A 19,440-nucleotide genomic window follows, 5' to 3' on the forward strand; every position below is an offset into this window, starting at 1 on the left:
CTATTTGGGCCCGTGATACCAAAGAGGCCACAGGAGCCACAGCAATGGCATCCGAAGTGACGAGTCCAACGCGAATGATCGCTCACTGCGATGTGCTGCCCGATCTCCTGCAGCAACTTCTTGAGAATGATTCAAACACACAGCTGATTGTTTGCGCCACCAAGTCCGAGTTCTTGGTGCGCCTCACGGCAGCAATGCGCAAGCAACGAGCTGATCCAGAGACTCCCATGGGCCATGATCTGCTTACAAAAACGATCGGGCTTCTCGCAAGATCCAGCAACATCAAGCTGGCGTTCTGTCCGACCCTAGAGAGCCTGCGGGCGCATATTGCGGTGTTGAAAGCCACCACGGACGAAACAGGATCCCACAACAGGCAGCTACTTGCAATCCTTGACATGGTAACCATGCATAGCACGACTTCGGAATTCTCGGCACAGGGGCTCTCGAGAACGCTTGCCTCTGCTGTCGAATCCGCCTATCGGGCGGGTATGGATCTCAGGCTCTATGAGTGTGAGAACGCCCTAGATCCCGAGAGTGATGTGTGCGGAAGAAAACTATGGGATATGAGTGTCCCTTTACTGAATGGGTCAGTTCGAATGCGAGGAGACGAGACCAACTGGGGTGCACGAGGCGTTTCCGTGAGACGGATTGTCGAGCGCTGGTTTGAGTTCGATCAGAGCCATTAAATGATGAACCAAATGATGAGCTCAATGCTGAAATCAAACATGCTTATTGCAAAAGAAAATAAAACTCCTGGTAATGAATATGGCTGCCCGGGTATCCTATAGCTGAACACTGAACTCCTTTTTGCACATAATAAAAACCCATATATCACAGAGACTTCTCCATCTCTGTCATGTACAGTTTGATGTGTGACTCCAGCTTCAGATACTGGTCGTGAGCTGACTGAATCTCGCTCTCGATGTTTTCTTTGAGGTCGGCCATCTGAGGATGGATGTCAGTAACCTAATATGCTTGTGTCATGGCTGGCCAAAACATACCTTCTTCTCTGTCTGTTCAATGCGAATGCGCCTACGCTCCATATCGCGTTGCTTCTCAGCGCGCTCTTCGCGAAGATGCTTCTGGACGTTGCGGAGCTCTTCCATGCGTGCCTGCGCAACCTCCGCTTTCTCTTGCGCATTCTTCTGAAGTGCCTCGATACGCTCAACCCAACGCGCCAATTGACGCTGCAGGAGCTTCTCGGTCTGCTCGACTTCGCGAACACTATTTCCCCTATCAGATATAGCCTCCGTTGTCCTGGCAGCCCGTGATTCTTCCTCGTCTTCCTTTTGTATCTCAGCTGCAATATCATCCAGTAGCTTGACACAAGCCTGCACGTCGTTGGAAACGACGGTAAAGGTGTCTGAGGAGGTCTGGAGCGCCCGCGCTCGTCTTTCCATCACATCAATGGAGCTCTTCTCGCGCATCAGATGTTCAGACAACTCGGCTAAAGATGACTGAAGAGTTGCTGGTGATTCAAGAACGTAAGGTCGCAGTTTCTCTGCTTCTTGTCGTGAGCGCACGGTTCGCTCTGTCTTCTCCTCCAACTGTTGCTGTCGACGAGCTCTTTCTGTCTTGACTCGGTCGAGTGTCTCTGCGACCCGTGACTGCTCTCGGCCAAGCTCTAGTAACCGAGCCTTAAGCGCATCATTCCGCGAAACTTTCTCCCTCACGTGCGCTTCATTGGATTGAAGATCTTGTCGCATCTCGCTCAGTCGGAGCTCCATTTCCTGATTTTCCGCGAGTAGCTCATCGATGCGCGATTTTGTCTTTTCGGTTTTGTTGAAGTGTTCGTCGATAACAGGGGTTTGCGATTCTCGGAAGCGAACGAAGTTGATCAGGTAGGAAAATATCTTAACAAGTCGTTCATGCGTTGGTTTGGTCAGATCGGTAAAAGTGAAATCATTGACACCACACTATGCGATACCAAGTCTGTCAGTCTCATAACATTTCGGGGCTTCGGGGCAGCTTGTCGATACCTCTGCCAGTAGCTTGCGGAGCATCATGAAGAAACCCATGAGATTGCGGGTGTCATTGGGGACAATGTCGGGATAATCGCCGCATATTTCTTCAGCGGCAGCATGCATTGCAGGCTCTACTGTCTCTTTTGTGGTGTTCATGAGCAGCTCCGCGAACCATTCGAAGACCATCTGGATCTGCTGGGCGTTGGGCTTCGCCAAGTCGGCCAAGGTGAACGGAATACCGATGTCGTTGATACATCCTGCGATCTCTTTGTCGGGCTTCCAATTATTAGAATGGGCTGGTGAGCTTGGATCAAACGTAAACTCACCAAGCGCATAAGAGCGTCGTTCTCATCTTCCTTCTTGCGACCACGACCCTGGTGTTGGTTGCCTTGGAATTGCGAACTCATGCGACTATTGTAACCCATCGCGACAGAGTTGCGCGACATATTATCGTGTAAGCCTGTCAATCAGGTAAGGGGTTCGGTCGCAAAGTGGGTGGGCTAAGTGTTGTGGTTTAAGTTGATTGTTTACTTGGAGACGAGCCCGCACGCCGCCCGATCGGGATTAGCGTCTTGCTGGAGGGGCATTGAACAAACAGGACAAACACAGAATTCATGACTCTTTCTTTCATTCACATTGCTCGCAACTTCGCAACTTCGACGTTCAATCAGCATGGCTTCTACCACTTCAGGCACGGCGGCAGCCGGTGCCGAACCTTTCGAGTAAGTTTGATTAGGTCTACCAATGCTTTGGCGTCAACTCACCATGTTCAGCATTGTCGCGACTTACAATGAGCTCCTCCGCTCCGACCCCGACCTTACGATGCCTATCGCAGCCATTGAAGCTCTGGTCCTACTTCTCACACAGTCTGTCTCTTCTACGATATCAGAAACCATGGATCTGCTCGAGAAGTCCACCACCCACCTCAAAAAATCCATTCCCAACCCCATCGGTCTCTCCGCCGGAACCGATCTCTTCCAGCGATACCTGATCACCACACTACAGCGCCCTGGTCTATTGGGACCCGCGGGTGACTTCAAGGCTATCCGCACCCATCTTTTGACGAATGGACGTTTGTTCATTCGCCGTGCGAAGGAAAGCCGACACAAGATCGCAGAATTCGGACGTGGTTTCATTCGCGACGGTTGCACTATCCTCACAAACGGTGGCTCTCGAGTTGTCGCCGCACTCCTTCAGCAAGCGGCAGATGAGGAAGGTGGACCTTCTGCGGTGCGATTCCGAGTTATCTATGTTTTATCCTCAACTGCCAAGGACTGCGATCATCCCAATGAAGAGCCAGAGGGTATGGAGACTGTACGAGCTCTGAGAGAGAAGGGTGTCCCAGTCTCAACGATCCCCGAGTCTGCCGTCGCATACTCCCTCGGCAAGGCCGACATGGTCATTGTGGGTGCTGAGGGTGTGGTGGAGAATGGAGGTATCGTTTCTCGCATGGGAACCTACCAGATTGGAATCCTTGCCAAAGCTATCGGAAAGCCCTTCTACGTGGTTGCTGAGAGCCACAAGTTCGTTCGTCTGTACCCCCTCGGACAGTACGATCTACCGATCAAACAGCGCGTCATCGAGTTCAAATCCGAGGAAGATATCGCAGAGGAGAATAAGCAATCATCCCCCACTGCAAGCACCAATGGTGACAATCAGATTGAGCTACCGCTCTGTCACTCCGTTGATTTCACTCCACCCCATTTGATCTCGGCCCTGATCACGGACAGTGGTGTTCTGACACCCAGTGCAGTCAGTGAAGAGCTGATTAAGATCTGGTTCTGAACAAAAAAAGAATAATGAAAGTTATGCGAGAGCTTGTATCAACCACTCGCTTTGCCAGAACTCACCAAAGCATGGGTGGAAACCACGCGAATGAATGGCAGGATAGGTTTGACGCGGCGCTCGTCTCCCTGCTACACTTCACATGAATTCCCAAGTCATTCAAAGCAAATCACAAGGGACTACGTCCAGATTTGCACCCGGTGCGGGCATCCCCTAGTGGTTCCCAATGTGTATCACCATAGGTTGCAGAAGCGTGGGCAGGTCAGGCTCCTTCTCATCCCTTCTCTAATGCCTCGATACGAATATGGAATGAATGTTGATGATGCTTTTTCCCTCTAACTGAGACTTGCTAGAGCTCTTAAAAAAAAAGTGATTCCCAAGTTTCTTGTTGGGCAAAAGGACAATCTTAGTCCCTGGCGCCATGGTATCAAACGCCATCCATCAAAGTCATGCAATCGTTGTCATCAATGAACATGTAAAGAACAGGTATCGTGGACAGCTAGAAAAAGCTTCTGCTCCCTCCTTCCTCGGCCTCCCACCTCATAGTCATGATCGTAGTCGTGAATCGTGAGTCATAAATCGTTGATTGGGCATTGACAGCCCAGAACCAAGTAGCCAATCGAGTCGCGCTACAGCTGAATCTTCTGACCGCAATTCGATCTCAAATTCGAAGATAGCAGCCCCGGCCCCCCATATTCGCTCCGTAGCATTGTGCGCCGCTTAATTGGCAATACGGTCTGTCACAAGGCCTTGGCATTCGCGACTTGATATGGCAAATGCATAGAGCAACAAGTATCCAAGTGCCACGAATAGCCACAAGGGCACCATTTTGATATCCCAGAAATTTCGACGATGGTCGAGTGTGATGTCCAGGCGGTAGAGCTCGGAGGCAGACGACTAGGAAATAGTCGGTGTGAAAAGTGTGGAATAGGGCCCCAGAGGATACTTGTAGGCCCCAAAAGTGGATGCTTCAGACAATACTATGTCTTACTATGTGTCTAGAAAGAAGAGAAGATGTGGGACTCTTATCTTGGGGTCCCATGTGTTTTTTTTTTTTTTTTTTTTTCAGACATTGTGATCCCAACCAGACCGACATTAGGGCATTCTAGATTTTCTGAGCTTCCGAATTGTTCCATCCAATACGAAATACGAGCGGGTTTTTTTCATCTTTCATTTAGCGTGGGAGATGCGGGGTTTGGGGGAATATTCTACGGCTGCATTTCACAGGACGGTTTTTTTCAGACGGTGAGAGATGTCCAAGTGGTTTATGTTACGTGACTTGTTCGAGTCACTCGCGTGTATGGGGGGTTGGCAATGTATTCCGCCAATGAAGACGGGCTTAAAGGCAAGGCAGTCGACAGGTTGACTTTGGTTTTCAGATGCATCGGGATAGAGTTCAATATATATCGAGCCCATTATACTTTAAATCCATCACGCGGTGTGTTTATGCATTTTAGTCTTAGATATAGTTCCGAGAAGTGATACGTTCTTGGGAAGTTCTCACATGCGACCCGTGGACCCTGTTGTAGTTGATACATAAGGTTTCTTCTAGACGAACTTGCTGGTGTGCAGAATACCATGCAATGTCCAGGGTAGACACGCCGGATGAGCAGACCCTTAAGGCATACAAAAACAAGATAATCACCAGGGGTCAAATAATTATGACATATTACAGTGGACTACAGGCCTCGGGAGTACATGGCCGCCATGTCACTTGATCGAAAGAGAGTGTCTAAGCCGCGTTATCAGCTGCGCCTGGAACAGCCGGATGAAGGTGGAAACAGCCAACTAGATCCAACCCCAGGATGCTCAGATGTAGATCTATTCAACAACCCCAAGTCTGCCATGTAAATTATACCATTAACACATTAGAGAAAAGAAAAAAAAAGAGACCATTTTGTTAAAGAAGAAAAAGACGATCAGCAAAGACGAGTTCTCCCACGCCCCACAAGGACCAACCCCGCTCTCTGATCCCTGACCAAACCATCAACACTTCCATCTCCAAAGCAAACAAGGCACTCTTCAAACGCCTGCCACCAACTCAGTCATTCCAAGTTCACCCTCCAGCCACCCCCGCCGCAACGCCACTGTCGCAATGGATGCCCAACGACCAACCGACCAGTCTCAGAAACTCCGCCTCGATCCTACGGACGCGCAGCGTCCACCTGACTCCCACTGCCATGGATGGTCTATCCGGCGTCTTCTGAGCAGACGCGGGAGTCGCAGATACAGCGTTTTGGAACGGCAGCCTAATCGCCTGAGGAAGCGTATCAGCCACTGAGGCTATGCGATCTCTCTACGAGTCCACTGTACCTTTGTTACTCCGTGCCATGGGATAGGTCAGATAGACAGGGATCCGCTCATGCCGTGGTGTATGTTGACCGTTTTTTTTCTTTCTATTCTTCTTTCTTTCTTTCTTTCTTTGCTGCGGGTTCACATGGAATGCGAGGTGTATTGTTGGCGTTTGCTTAGCTTAGAGTTGGATACGGGCGTTTTGGGGGAAGTGGGGAATTTGAACCAACGGTTGTTCCTATGTCTCAATTTGATTTTATTTTCATCTTTTTATTTGGGGCAGCAGTGAAGTGTCCAGATTATGGCTATTGGTGTTTCCATCCAATTCGGCAAGTTGCGGTGCGATTGCCTTCGTGGCGAATCGTTAATGGCTTGGAGGCGTTGCCACAATTCCAGGGTTGTCGGATGGTCACTGCCTGGTGGAAATTGCATTTCATTGAAATGTAAAGTCAATTATTTTTGGTAATTTTTGCAATGTTGAGTAAGGTGTTCTGTACGGAGTATCGGGCCTACAATATTGTTGACTGCCAGATGCCGATCGGGAGACCCGCATTGTGTCAAATCGAGAGCTCAGGATTACTTCATACAATAATCCAGGCTATACATATACAATGTACTATTTCATTGTGGCGGATGCCAGCTCCTTGCTGATTTAGTGGCTCAATCCCTGCCAAAGCAAATCGGCTTCACTCACTACGGGAATCTGACTAGGCCAAATGCTCCGCTTTTTTGAGAATGCTATTTCTGTTGAGTCAGAGGGGTTCCGATGTACCTGCCGGTTGAGAACCACGGTTTGAACCCAGCTAAGACTGGCCAGGCGATGCATAGTCCGATTGCTATGAGATCGAGAGGATGAAACAAGGGAGTCAGATGATCTGAGACCATGAGAACATTGGAACATTGGAACGAGGAGAGACTAGGGCAAAGGCTAGGGTGGAAGGCAAGGGTTGTATGTAAACAGGACGGATCTTATCTGGTGCGACTTGGATCAAACCAAATAGTGCTGACACCTTGCACAGTTCGTTGGATTTTCAATGGGGATAAATATAGCATGGTAGGGGTTGCTATGTTTTGGGTAGCCCTAGCCTGGCGGAGAGCCGACCAAAAAAGGAATCCAATCATAATACATTGTGGATGTGGAAGGGGAATTGGGGGGATGACCATTATGTACTCGCCATAACTAACTATAGAGAGAAAGGGTAGGATGGCTTCGGAGTAAGGATGAAGATTTGTAGGGAGCATATAGGCGAATACTACAGTATCGGAAATCAAAATCCAGCACACTAAGACAGGACCCATGGCCCCAATGTTCGGCGAATTTCGCCGATCCTTACCAGAAATACGAAAGATATTCACCTCGGCCTGACCAGATAGAATTTCAATAGCGCGATCAGAGATAGATGAGATATTAGAGTAAATAGAGTAAAGTGTTCTCCGTACTTGGATGCCCAAGTGGAAATTCCCGAGCCTGCGTAAGATAGACTCCATTCCCGCGTGTCAACCAAGGGACCAAAGGGCCGGTCCCCACCGGGCGTTTAAACGGTGTCTTGGCTTGCGGGCACGAGGACAAGGGTACTTGCATAAGTCTGCAGCGATCCGTTGCACAGAATTTCGTTTTCATTTCCGAGTGCTGAGAAAGTGTGAAAGTATACACTCCAGATGGTTCACAAAATTCAGTGAGAAAGAGGGAAAGGGATACACTGTTGTGCTATCGACGTCATTCTGGAGTCTGCTAAGTGGATATCCCCCACAGTGAAAGTGCCAATTTCCAATAAAGAGGAGTCTAGACACCCGATTTTCCCCTGGCGTGTGACGAGAAGCACTCGTGTTAACTAGCGAGATCGTGCATATAGAGGGTCAGGTACCAGGTACCCGTGCGGCTACTGTACAATACAATATAGAGAGGATGTGAGGATGTGAGGATGTGAAGTATTTCAAAGTGTATACAGAGTAGAAGAAAAGAATGGTACAGTACAGAAATAGAAACGGGAAACAGTACCTGACCCAAACAAAAGACGAAGAAAGGAATGCCAAGACCATATTTGGGGAAAAACCAAAACAAAAAAAAAGGGAAAAAAAGAAAAAGGTCTGGACTGTGTATGAATTGCAATGTACGGTATTTTCACGTTTTTTTCGCTTTACCTTTTCCCTACCTTTTCTGTGTGTTTGACTCTTCTCTTTCATTTTATTTCTTTCCATTCTCTCTTTCTCTCAATGTTCTCACTTTGACTCTCATTAAACCTCCATGACTCCAATCCCGTTGCGGAACTGATACTGATACCCGTGGGTCACCATGGCGATATGGCCATTTGGTCGCAAGAGCAAGCGGCACACCATCCAAGTGACGGGTGCCGAAGCTACTGATCTCCAATCGTCCTTGGCTCAAGATCCCACAATCGAGCCAACCTTGGGTCGCAAACCTTCAAAACGCCATCGCTCCTCGCGAGAAGAAAGCCGACGCAGTTCGGCCCTCGTGCCCTCTAACCGACCTATCTCATCCCTCGACCGCCCTGCCTCCCTGGCCGAGCACCCCCCGCGCGAATGTCCTCCCTCGAGAACTGGATCCCTCCTGCGGCGGAAACCCAGTCAGAACAATGGCCCTAATAAACTCCGTCGTAGGCTGAGCAAGCGCAAGGCCAACGAAATTATGCGAGAGCGAGAAATCCGAATGCTCTCTTCCACCCCAATCGACATCCCGCACCGCCAGGTGCCAGGCAACGGAGATTATGTACCGGATCATCGACGTCGCAAGGCCAACGGGCGACGTACCGACCGGTACATGTCTGACATCAGCCTCTCCATACGGGACTCCGCCGCCTCCTCCGCATCTGACATGTCCGACCCTTACACTTACAAAGTCAACGCTTTCGCTGCCCTGACTCCACGCCCAGTGGTTCGCTACGTGGAAGCACCTCGACTGCAAACCGCCAGAAGCAACAACCCGCCCTCTACCCGACAGGACAAGGAGAGGCTCGCCGCTTTGACTCGATCGGAGGAGGATCTCTATTACTCAAGACGACGAGTGAATGAACTCGCGGACTCGTTGGACGCTGGGGCTCTACGAGAGTTATTGGAGCGAGACCGCCGCCGTCGCGAGAAGAAGCAGATCGACGACCAAGAAAAGCTGCGCCGTAAGCTGCAGGAGAGAGCCGATGCTGAACAGGCGCGCCACGAGCAAGCCCAGGTTCCCCCAGAACACGAGCCCAAACCCGCCCAACCGGAGCCGTCCATCGCGGACACAGATCCCTCCATCACCGAGCCTGAACCGTCTGTAGCCGAGCCACCCGTTCCAGAAAGCCAGGATATCCCCATGGAAGACGACGTTATTCTTGAAGTCGAGGAACCGACACCCGTTCCACATGATCATGGGTCGTGGCTGCGGGGAGAATCCAAGGGGAGCGACAACGTGCGCGCATCACTGGAGAGTTCTCGAGTGATCGGAAACATTGACGACAGCTCCATTCGTGAGCGACGACTGATCCAGCGACCCAGCTTTGCTCCTTCGCAAGACATGGCTATGTCCCGAACCACACTTTCACCATCTCACTCATCCATCCGACACGGCATGAACACCCCTAGCCACTCCCAAACACTCGCGGCCGGCTCAACATCAGACATCTCCCGAGGCATCGACTCACGCCGATCCTCAGACACCAGCGGCCGTCGGGGTAATACCATCACCTCCCTCTTCCGACGCGGCTCTTCTCGCATCAAGCGACGCTACAAGGAGCGCTTCCAGGACACCACCCCGGAAGTTTCCAATGCTTCGCATGAGTCTTTCTACAAAGTTCACACTCAATCATCTCCCCCTCCCCCTTCCATGATTCCATCTCGGGTCTTGATGCCAAGTGAGCCCATCCAGCGAGCTCACTCCAAGTTCACCGAACATTTTGGAGACGAGCCTTTATCACCACCTGATTCCCGCCTCCAATCACCAGATATTCCAGAGGAAGTTGCAGAGTCTTCCTTCGAGCAAGAAGACACCTTCCTCCATGGACCGAGCCCGACACCCGGTGTCGACATCAAAAACCCCAACCGCAGTCACCACCGATCATGGACATCCGAACTCATGGATGCGGAGGCAGACAATGTTCCTCTTTCACAATCGCTTGCCTCCATTGATTCAGAGGGCTCTTGGATGTCTGGGCAATTCTTCAAGCGCATGTCTCAAAATCCCAGCAGCCCCGTGCGATCCAACCTGAACTCGTTTGGCCGCAACTCAGCCGACGTTCCTGCCGATGCCCTCGAAGACATTGAGGACATGGATGAGCCCGATAGACTTGACAGCCCCATCGGTGACCCAGAGCTCGGAAGCGAAATCGACAGTGACAGCAAGCCCGCTGAAAGATGGCACAACGAAGTCGGTCGTCGTCCCATTGTGGTCACACCCGCCTCCCGGCCTAAGTCTACTCAAGGCCTGCTGCGCAACTTCCCCTCCTTGACGCCCATCTCCGCCGAAGACGATTACATCGTGGCCGAGACTCCTTCTGAACTCCAGCGGATCCCCAGTGCTAAAGCTGAAATTGGATACGCGGAGTGAACACCCCATGAAGGTTGAATTCGATTTAAACGATATCACCGACATGTCATTCATTCCCCTAATTTTCTTTTGTTGATTTCTTTTGTCAGACCGTGATCTAGTCCCCTATGTGGCCTGTACGATTTCGACCCCTTTATCGCATCATTAGCACCCTGTTTCATAGTTCTGTTGATACCCCCTTCCTCCCATGTTTTGCTGCATAAATGTTACTGAATTTCTTTGTTGGATATTCCCCCTAAATTGTTGCTTTTGCACATAGTGTGATTACCCCGTTAGTAAGAACATTCTTACTAAAATATTCTAAGAAAGTCTCTTCGAGATTCAGATAGTTCATAATGAGAAAATTATCAATCACCATTCACTTCGCAGTCACTCCGGTTAGACAAGATTACCGATTAGGCGCCGATTCCAGACTCTCTCGAATTCGTAAGCAGCCGAACACCCGAGCACGTCATTTTGCCCCTGTCCTTTGGCCTCACCTTCTCTTTCATTGGACCTTCAATTCGTTGATATACATACATAGAGCGAAACGCTGTTCTGTCCTGACAAATTCATCATGCAAGCAGTAAGTCCATTGCCCTTCCAAGGCCCATGAGGTGTGAATCACACCTTACAAACCATTCACCCGCAAACCCCTAAGCTCCAGAGCCTTCGGTCTCTGAACACCCTTACATAATCACCGGAGCAAGCGTTATGACATAAAAAAACTGGCCGCCCCTCCGTCTGCCCCTCCTCTGACCATTAAATTAGTTCAAGTCTCCCGCCTTTAAGACCATCACCGGATCTTTCAACCGCTCCATCCCACGCAACTTCTCTACCACCCCAATCTCCCGCTTCGCACCTTCCTCTCTCAAAATGGCTGTTATCAAGATCGCAACGTAAGTTGAGCTCCCCGTCAGCACATAGTCTCCGCAATCATCGCAAGGACGGAGAAAAAAAGCCCAACGCCACAAAAAGGATACCTGTCTAACATCACACTAGTCCCGAGGAGTACGCCGAGAAGGTTACCAACGCCCCCGGCCCCGTCGTCGTTGACTTCTTCGCCACCTGGTGCGGTCCCTGCAAGGCTATCAGCCCCGCCATCGAGAAGCTGAGCGAGTCCACCACCGCCGTCGCCTTCTACAAGGTTGACGTCGACGAGCTCTCCTCCGTCGCTGCTGACAACGGTGTCTCCGCCATGCCCACTTTCCACTTCCGCAAGGGTGGCGAGAAGGTTGGTGAGGTCAAGGGTGCCAACCCCCCGCCATCAACGCTGCTTTCCAGAAGCTCTTGGAATAGATTATTGGTGATTTTGGGCTTTTTGCGCTTGTTGATACCGCTTGATCCGTCGTGATCATTTCAATTAAATGTTGATACCTTTTTTTTGGTCACTTGAGTGTTTGCTTGTGCTTGTTGGTACAGCGTAGTGCACAGCGCAGTGCATCAGGAGACTTTGCTGTTGTAGATTGTTAAGGTGGGAGTCTTGTTGGCTTCTATACTTGTGTAATTACACGTGTGTTCTTGCAGGATGCATGCAGCTTGATCGACAATGACAAGCATCGAGCTGCAGTGTCATTCCCCGCATTTAGAGACCGCTCGTCCGTTCCCTCGGGACGAGTGCAGAACAGTGTGAAAGTCGAGGTGTATAAAATTTAGCTCGTAGAACTTTGTCATCTCTTGCGTCTGGCATACTATGCAACAATGCAATGCAGGTTACTCCGTAATGGTACGGAGTAAGCAATGCCCATGTATGAGGCAAGCTCTGGTAGACTTGAAGCTTTGAACTTTATCGGAAATGGGATGAAAGATCCGAGAACAGCTGATCGGGTCCTGACCCATGGACCCGAGAGAATGACAGCTCTGATCCATTTTTTCAGGCCTTGGGAGCTATCCAGCACATAACCTTGGAAACTTGGTACAATGTATGTACGACAGGTAAGAACGAATGAGAATCGGATAGAAGAGTGGCCAAAAAGAGAAGAGAATTGAGCCGGTGAAGTTACCAGACCCATTGAATTCTTATCTGACCTACCCAGGTGGCCGAAAATGAACCCAGCCAAATCCCTAAAATGATGCATACAAAGCCACCTTGCACGGCTCAACGCCCAAAATCTCCGAAGCCACCACTCGAAAGCAAAATCATTCCAACCCATGTCAGACATCGGACGAGTACGATAGACGTCATCGCCATGCGATTGACAGCGGATCAACAATAGGCTCCGAACATGTTCGCCTGCAGGAGATACATCACACCAAAATCGAGATCCCAGATTCCAGGTCGAACCTGCATACCTATCCATTTCCACATATGCAGCTAGAGGAGTTCTGCCAAACCTTGTTGCGCCGCATGGTGGCAACATGGGAATCTAATCGCCAAGCATCTCTAAAATGTCCGTCGAGCCGACGCTACGATCTGATTTGAGTGGGTTGGGTGGGACTGATCAGAACGGTCGAGGGGGTCTTTGTTTGCTCGAAGGTTTGTTGGTTTTTCTGATATATCAAACGAGCAGGCTGCGAACTTTGTTTGACTGGGAATTTCAAGGAATAGCATCGTATTCCACGGAGTACTCGCAGGGTCGGATTTTCTACACGCATGCCCGAGAGCTGAGTGCGTACCCGGTAGATTAATTTGTGTTTTTGCAGCTGAAATCACTTGGAGGCCCACTTCAATTTATCATATCTACCGAAATGGAGAGGGTCCATAAGAGGCAACAGACTTTTTTATGTTATTTGGGCTCCAATTCAGAAACTAGCCCTAAGTCGGTCTTTGGCTTGGGTCCGGTGTGACTATTTCGGGCTACCCTTGTCTCTACCCTGTCCCCTACGGAGTAAACACGCCACACACCCCGGTCCAGGGGAAAAAGTTCTCAAAAACCGGTGACTGACGTGAGCTCGCTAATTTACACTCCAGGCGTTCATTTTTGAGCCCAAGATTAGAATGTGATGGATCGCCGGACATGTGACGTGCAGATCCGGAACGGTTCTCGCGAGAGCAAACATGGGAAGATGGGCAAACTGGTCTCACATCGAATAGTGGAGCTTTTCCAAGGATGTATACGGAGTACGGAATATGGAAGTTCCATACTCGCTTATCGTGAAATTAATCTAAAGTGTAGGCTCAGAACTTCCTAACTTGTACTCGGGGGCACCGAGCCGCACAATAGCCCACTTAGAGCAAATTGAACAAATTGAAGTTGAAGAGAAGGCGATTAATGTGGAAAGTGAAAAGAGAAAAAGTAACAACGCATGCAAATTCGAGCCACGCCAGGACGCTGATTCGTCGACGAAACAACCGGCCCCATCGTTCAGTCCCCGCCCCGCTCCGATCTAGATCGCATCCTGCGAATCACACTGCGAGGGTTAAAGAATCCTCGCTCTAAAGATCCGGCACTGCGAATGGGGACCCATCGGACTTGCTATCACGGATCAAATTGATTAATCCAAATCTTGCACGGCCTCGGCATTGGCCTTTTTTGCGGGATTTGTGAGAATTATGGTGTGTAGGATCTCGTACTGCCACGCGAGTTCGTCTGGGGGTCACTTGCAAGGTGCATGGCTGGCGCTGGAAGTGGGGGCTTTTGTTTAGATTGGACTAGAGCTTTACCAATTGTACACGTCGATTCGTTGGACTCGAAAGATTTTGGGTATGCTGGAAATGGGCTATAGTAATCATGCGGGCTGAGCTTGGACGTGGATATCTAGGGCTATCTTATAAGATGCTTACCCCGGCGGCTTTGCACCACTTGGGTTTTGTTTCTAGCTTGTATTAGCTGGACCCCCTGCTCAACCGATCCTTATCTTGAAATTGAATAGCTCGAGGGCTCGCATCTTGCCTATTGATTAGGATCTTATCGTTTTCGAATCATCCTACCGTTCCCTTCTTTTACGCAGCCAGATGACCGAATAAAGGCTCCCCCCATATCCTTTCCTTCTCTCCATATACTACAAAATGTCCAACACAGAGGCTCAAGAAGAGCCGACAACCCGGGTCACATACCTGGCAGGCTATATCTTCCTCTCTTATGTTATTAGCTCTATGGGATGTGCCACCACACTGGAGCTTCTCCACCGGCGGACATCGAGATCGGGTCTATACAACTGGTAAGTCACAGCTACAGTTCACTAGCTTACAATGACTCATAAATCGAAAGGTACCTCCTCCTCACATCATCAATAACAATGGGCGGTATTGGAATTTGGTGCATGCATTTCATTGGAAACCGCGCCATTGTTCTGGGTAACGGCGAGGCCAACATTCAAATTCTATACAACGTCGCTTTTACCGGAACCTCCTTCGTTCTTCCCGTCGCGGTACTCCTGTTTGCATTCTACGCCGTCGGTGTAGAGGAGAAGGCAGGCTACCTGCGCATTCTGATCGGAGGTCTGCTCACTGGCAGCTCGGTTTGTGGAATGCATTACGTCGGCCAGCTCGGAATATCCAACTACAGCTGCTCCTATCACCCGGCAAATGTTGTTGGATCGGCTCTCATTGCTATCTTCTCGAGTATAGCTGCATTGGGAATCTTTTTCCGTTGGAGGGCTACTTGGACGGATAGCTGGTGGAGACGTGGGATGTGCGCGTGTCTGTTGGCTGTTGCAGTGACTGGTATGCATTGGACTGCGGCGGTTGGAACCTCATACAAGGATCATGATCGCAATGTTGTCAATGGTACTCAGCTCTCCAGAAGTCAGGTTGTGATCATTTGCGCTGTGCTGGTATGTTTCATAGCCTTTTGGGGAGACTGGTGAGACTGACATATGCTAGGCTTGTGTTGCATGCTTGATTCTTTCTGCCTGTGCGATTGTTGCGGGCAGCAATCGGCGAAAGTCGACGACCCGTGCTCATCAGCTCGTTCTTGCTTGTGTATACTTTGATCCCACTGGACGAGTTATGGTCACTCCTCAGGCTCTCCTTCCAACACGGAAGATTGTTGATCATTATATCGGAAGGGTATGTCTTCTGGTTGATTGAATACCTGGAAAGTTGAATTAACATGGAACAGACATTCAAAGATGACGATCTCACTCGAACACACCCCACCTTCCTTTGGGCCTTTAGGGCAACTCGCAACTGGCCTGTTGTGAAAGACCTTGTGCCATTCATGCGAAACCGCCTTGACTCCGAAGAACGAGCCATCCAAAAGCATGTGCTCTCGCGTGGAGTGGTCATGGATAAAGAGACCGAGTTACAGACCGACTTTGATACATTGTTCAAACAGCTCTTCTGTGTCACGGCCCAGGAATTGTCAGATGAGCTCCGATTACCTCTTCAGGACTTAGGCACCCTTTACGACGATGTGCTCTCAACGGCGATTCCCGTATCACGACTCTCTTGGGCAATGGGTCGCTCCTCTCTTCGAACTGGCAAAGGCCAGATGATGTTCGCTGTTCGCCAGCTGAACAAACTAGAAGCAGCAAGACTTTCTTCTCAGGGATTCCGTTTCGCATCCATCGAACATGTCACAGGAACTCTCTCTCGCCGTATTCACGTCCCAGAGGCGAGCCTGGCTCACTCTCTCCGCGATATGCGCGACTATGCAAGCACAAAACGCGGGTTTGAAGAAGGCGTTCATCTCATTTCCTTCGTCATGCGCCCGACAGTTCATGATCATTTCGAGATCCTCACAACAAAGGGCGTGGGTAATCCTCTCCCTTCCACAACACTACCAATGAAGCACCTACAAGGTCATCACCTTGAACTTCTCTCTCAGATGGAAGGCCGGTCCATGGACGCCTGTATCAAATACCTCCAGTCCGAGGCCTCATCTCGGGCTTTCCCCAATCTACCCGATTTCCGCTCCCACCTCACACAATCCATCATCTCTCTCTCCAAAACCCTCCCGGAAGACATGCGCTCAGCAGCGCAGCTTTCCGCCCGCCCATTAATAGCCCCTTGTCGCAGTCAACCCTCAAACCCCGAACAATCCTTCCAAACATGCACACTCATCACCTTCTGCGTCGTCGGCACACTCGACACCCAAGTCCCGAACCCAGACTACACATTTACCCCATTCCGTCTGTTCCGCGTGCAACAGCAAGTGAACGAAGCCATCGCCGATCGCGAAGGCTTTGCCCGCGAACTAGGGCAAGAGCTCTTCTGCACAGACGTGCGGTCCGGCCCCGCAGGCAGCGAGACTGACCTCACATCAACAGCCAAAATGGCCATCTTGCACATGTGGCCTTCACACAAGCGCTCCAAGTCTTCAAAAGGCGGCTCTGGCAGCTCGCTGCATTCCCAGGAATCCTTGGTTGAGCCTGCGGCAATGGCATTGCGTGACATCACGGTCCATAAAGAAGTCAGGGTCGATGTTACCCGTTTGCATGAGGCGAACATGCAAAGTGGTCTTAGCAATCATGACTCCAGGACTATTGTTGCTGCCGGTGAAACAACTCCGGCTACTTATGTTGATGAGTTGTATAGTCTTTGCTATGCGCCGGGGATCCGTTTCAGGCCTGATTCATCGCTGCATCATCTGTCGCTCAATTCAACACCTTCAAGTGGGTATGGTGCATAGATGGGTTGCTTCAGTGAGGAGCTTTGAAAAGCCCTGATTTTGTATATATAATGTTTTTGACGAGAATATAATGATACCAGCATTCCTATGCACCGACTTGCTCACGTATGCTGTAGGGGTGTGGATGAACCTTAGAAAGTCGTACCCAGGTGGTTTGAAGGACATGAGAGAGGGTAACAATTAGTGAAATTCTGATATACATGAGATATAGTCCAGTCAGTCGCAGAAATAAAGTTAAATCGTCACACGTTTCGTGGCATCCCGAAGCACAATAGTCGCTAAAGACTCGATGCGAGTGAACATGTACTCCTTGCCGTGAGTACGCCAATGGCGTATCGAGCAAATGCATTCCAAAAAAGAAAAGAAAAAACCAAAAAAAGCAAATAAGACAGAAATTGAAACGAAACACCACCAAAACATCCCACCGATCACGCATTGGCATTGGGATCCTCGCGCTCCAAAAATGCAGGATCAACCTCAATGCGACGCTCAAATTTGGCCCACCAATTATGGAAGCTCTTCAAAGGCACGACATCCTGCCCTTTATCCGACTCCGCAAAACTAGCCAGGAAATTGAACGCGCTGCCAATGATGCGCTGCGCCAGAACCTTCGTAGAAATCTGCCTCTGTCCCACAGCCTGCTTCACCAACGCAGTAGAGGTGTTGGATTTCTCCGCCTCGAGAGACGCAAGCTGCGGCGCAATGACCTGCACCTCTTCAATGGAAATTCCAAGCGTCATGATGCCCGCGCCACCACCTCCTTCGTCGAGCATGTCATCCTCCTCTTCAGCCTCGGTGCGACTTGATTGCCGCACGGTGAAGATTCCAGAGGGTTTCTCGTTTGCGAGTGCGCCGATGAAGCGGAAGTCTGATGGTTGGCCGTTTGGATCGGGGAGTTGGGCGTAGATTGCTGCGCCGGTGTTTGGGGGCAAAGTTGTTCCTGGTAGGAAGAAGACCACTATATCGCTGAGAGAGGCGCTTAATGGGATTGTAAAGGCGAACTTCGTTGCTTGGCCGTTGGGTTGGCCGTCGACTGCGACAATGTCCGTTATACACGGGCGTCCGGGGACCACAACGGAGAACATGGTGGATGCGATTCGGGAGAAGAGTGGCGTAGACGTGGTTTAGGAGAGCGATTGAAAAGACGTGGGGTTTCAATGCAGTGAAGCTTCTCTTTGTCCTGTTTTTCTTCCGATGATGAAAGTGACATAAGAGCTTGGCGGGGCTGTCCTTATCGGAACTGATAAGACTTTGACTCCCCGACATTTCCAGGAGGCTCTCCTGACAATTGGGGATTGTTTACTCATCATGGGCAGATCAAACTATGAGCTGGTCGTGGAATGCGATAAGTAATGAGCCTTCGCTCGATTTGTTTGACTGTCGGTTGACAATTGCAGCTTCCCTTACTACGAGGACGACCGCGCCGCGTACACAGAGAACCTCAACAACTACCATGCCTTCAAAGTCACTGGTTACGACGCCACTCTCGGGTACATCTTGAACTCCGTGGTAGAGAAGTTTCCTTGGTCGGAGAGCAGCTGGAAAATCGACTCCGGCGCTCGCACCGTGACACTTCTGACACCCGCAAACGCCGACCCCGCACTCCGAAGCAAATTGGTGGCCGAGACAATCACCGAAGCAGTCAAGCAAGACAAATTTGAAATTCTCAAAGGATGGCGCAACGAGAAATACCCCGTCTACGGACCGGGTGGTGAATTCCTCCTCGAGATGGAACGTTGCGCATCCCCTTTGTTCGGTATCGTCTCCTACGGTGCCCATATGACAGGCTACACACGCGACGAATCCGGCTACAAGTTCTGGATACCTCGTCGCGCAAAGACCAAGCAGACCTACCCCAGTCTCCTGGACAACACAGTCGCAGGCGGGATGTGCACCGGCGAAAACCCTTTCGAGTGCATCGTCCGCGAAGCAATGGAAGAAGCCTCGCTGCCGGAAGATAGAGTTCGTGCAGCAGTCGCTGCTCGCGGATGTGTGACATACTCGCATGTGCGAGATGCGCGGGCCGGCGGCGAGACGGGTCTCATTCAGCCCGAGGTCGAATACGTTTATGATCTTGAGTTGGATGCAGAGACCATTCCTAAGCCCTGTGATGGCGAAGTTGAGGAGTTCAAGTTGTTAACTATTCCCGAGGTCCGGGAGGCACTTGCTAATGGCGAGTTCAAGCCCAATTGTGCTACTATTATGATTGACTTCTTTGTTCGGCATGGCATTTTGACTGCGGAGAATGAGCCGGATTTCTTGTTGATTGTAGCGGGTTTGCATCGTCGCTTGGAATACCCCACTGCATCGCATTGTGCGAGGTAGATTCGTCATTTGGCGATTGTTCATACATTGATGAGTACAT

General features: G+C 50.3%; 9 protein-coding genes across 9 annotated transcripts; 7 read left to right on the top strand and 2 right to left on the bottom strand.

Moving 5' to 3' along the window:
• Positions 1 to 44: 44 nt before the first annotated feature.
• On the top strand, positions 45 to 686 carry N7506_010120 (uncharacterized protein; the record flags this gene model as incomplete). Its single annotated transcript, XM_056959413.1, has 1 exon — positions 45 to 686. The coding sequence occupies one exon, from the start codon at positions 45 to 47 to the stop codon at positions 684 to 686; it is 642 nt and encodes a 213-aa protein (XP_056808803.1).
• Positions 687 to 831: 145 nt separating this feature from the next.
• nuf2 (kinetochore-associated Ndc80 complex subunit NUF2) lies at positions 832 to 2,410 on the bottom strand (the record flags this gene model as incomplete). The annotated part of the gene is made up of 4 exons (XM_056959414.1): positions 832 to 945; positions 1,002 to 1,916; positions 1,980 to 2,240; positions 2,291 to 2,410. 4 exons carry the CDS (start codon positions 2,408 to 2,410, stop codon positions 832 to 834), a joined length of 1,410 nt encoding a protein of 469 aa, XP_056808804.1.
• A 226-nt stretch (positions 2,411 to 2,636) lies between these two features.
• N7506_010122 (translation initiation factor eIF2B subunit alpha) lies at positions 2,637 to 3,749 on the top strand (the record flags this gene model as incomplete). The annotated part of the gene is made up of 2 exons (XM_056959415.1): positions 2,637 to 2,686; positions 2,738 to 3,749. 2 exons carry the CDS (start codon positions 2,637 to 2,639, stop codon positions 3,747 to 3,749), a joined length of 1,062 nt encoding a protein of 353 aa, XP_056808805.1.
• Positions 3,750 to 5,844: 2,095 nt separating this feature from the next.
• On the top strand, positions 5,845 to 6,030 carry N7506_010123 (uncharacterized protein; the record flags this gene model as incomplete). The annotated part of the gene is made up of 1 exon (XM_056959416.1): positions 5,845 to 6,030. The coding sequence occupies one exon, from the start codon at positions 5,845 to 5,847 to the stop codon at positions 6,028 to 6,030; it is 186 nt and encodes a 61-aa protein (XP_056808806.1).
• Positions 6,031 to 8,334: 2,304 nt separating this feature from the next.
• N7506_010124 (uncharacterized protein) lies at positions 8,335 to 10,581 on the top strand (the record flags this gene model as incomplete). The annotated part of the gene is made up of 1 exon (XM_056959417.1): positions 8,335 to 10,581. The coding sequence occupies one exon, from the start codon at positions 8,335 to 8,337 to the stop codon at positions 10,579 to 10,581; it is 2,247 nt and encodes a 748-aa protein (XP_056808807.1).
• Positions 10,582 to 11,137: 556 nt separating this feature from the next.
• N7506_010125 (thioredoxin family protein) lies at positions 11,138 to 11,914 on the top strand (the record flags this gene model as incomplete). Its single annotated transcript, XM_056959418.1, has 3 exons — positions 11,138 to 11,146; positions 11,332 to 11,459; positions 11,563 to 11,914. The coding sequence occupies 3 exons, from the start codon at positions 11,138 to 11,140 to the stop codon at positions 11,912 to 11,914; spliced, it is 489 nt and encodes a 162-aa protein (XP_056808808.1).
• A 2,595-nt stretch (positions 11,915 to 14,509) lies between these two features.
• N7506_010126 (MHYT domain-containing protein) lies at positions 14,510 to 17,075 on the top strand (the record flags this gene model as incomplete). Its single annotated transcript, XM_056959419.1, has 4 exons — positions 14,510 to 14,661; positions 14,712 to 15,276; positions 15,326 to 15,511; positions 15,564 to 17,075. 4 exons carry the CDS (start codon positions 14,510 to 14,512, stop codon positions 17,073 to 17,075), a joined length of 2,415 nt encoding a protein of 804 aa, XP_056808809.1.
• Positions 17,076 to 17,503: 428 nt separating this feature from the next.
• On the bottom strand, positions 17,504 to 18,160 carry N7506_010127 (OPI10 family protein; the record flags this gene model as incomplete). The annotated part of the gene is made up of 1 exon (XM_056959420.1): positions 17,504 to 18,160. One exon carries the CDS (start codon positions 18,158 to 18,160, stop codon positions 17,504 to 17,506), a length of 657 nt encoding a protein of 218 aa, XP_056808810.1.
• A 223-nt stretch (positions 18,161 to 18,383) lies between these two features.
• On the top strand, positions 18,384 to 19,400 carry N7506_010128 (thiamine pyrophosphokinase-related protein; the record flags this gene model as incomplete). The annotated part of the gene is made up of 2 exons (XM_056959421.1): positions 18,384 to 18,424; positions 18,473 to 19,400. 2 exons carry the CDS (start codon positions 18,384 to 18,386, stop codon positions 19,398 to 19,400), a joined length of 969 nt encoding a protein of 322 aa, XP_056808811.1.
• Between the last annotated feature and the right edge of the window lie 40 nt (positions 19,401 to 19,440).

Source organism: Penicillium brevicompactum (assembly GCF_028827555.1).
Source record: "Penicillium brevicompactum strain IBT 35665 chromosome Unknown utg000006l_segment0_segment0, whole genome shotgun sequence".
Lineage (NCBI taxonomy): Eukaryota > Fungi > Ascomycota > Eurotiomycetes > Eurotiales > Aspergillaceae > Penicillium > Penicillium brevicompactum.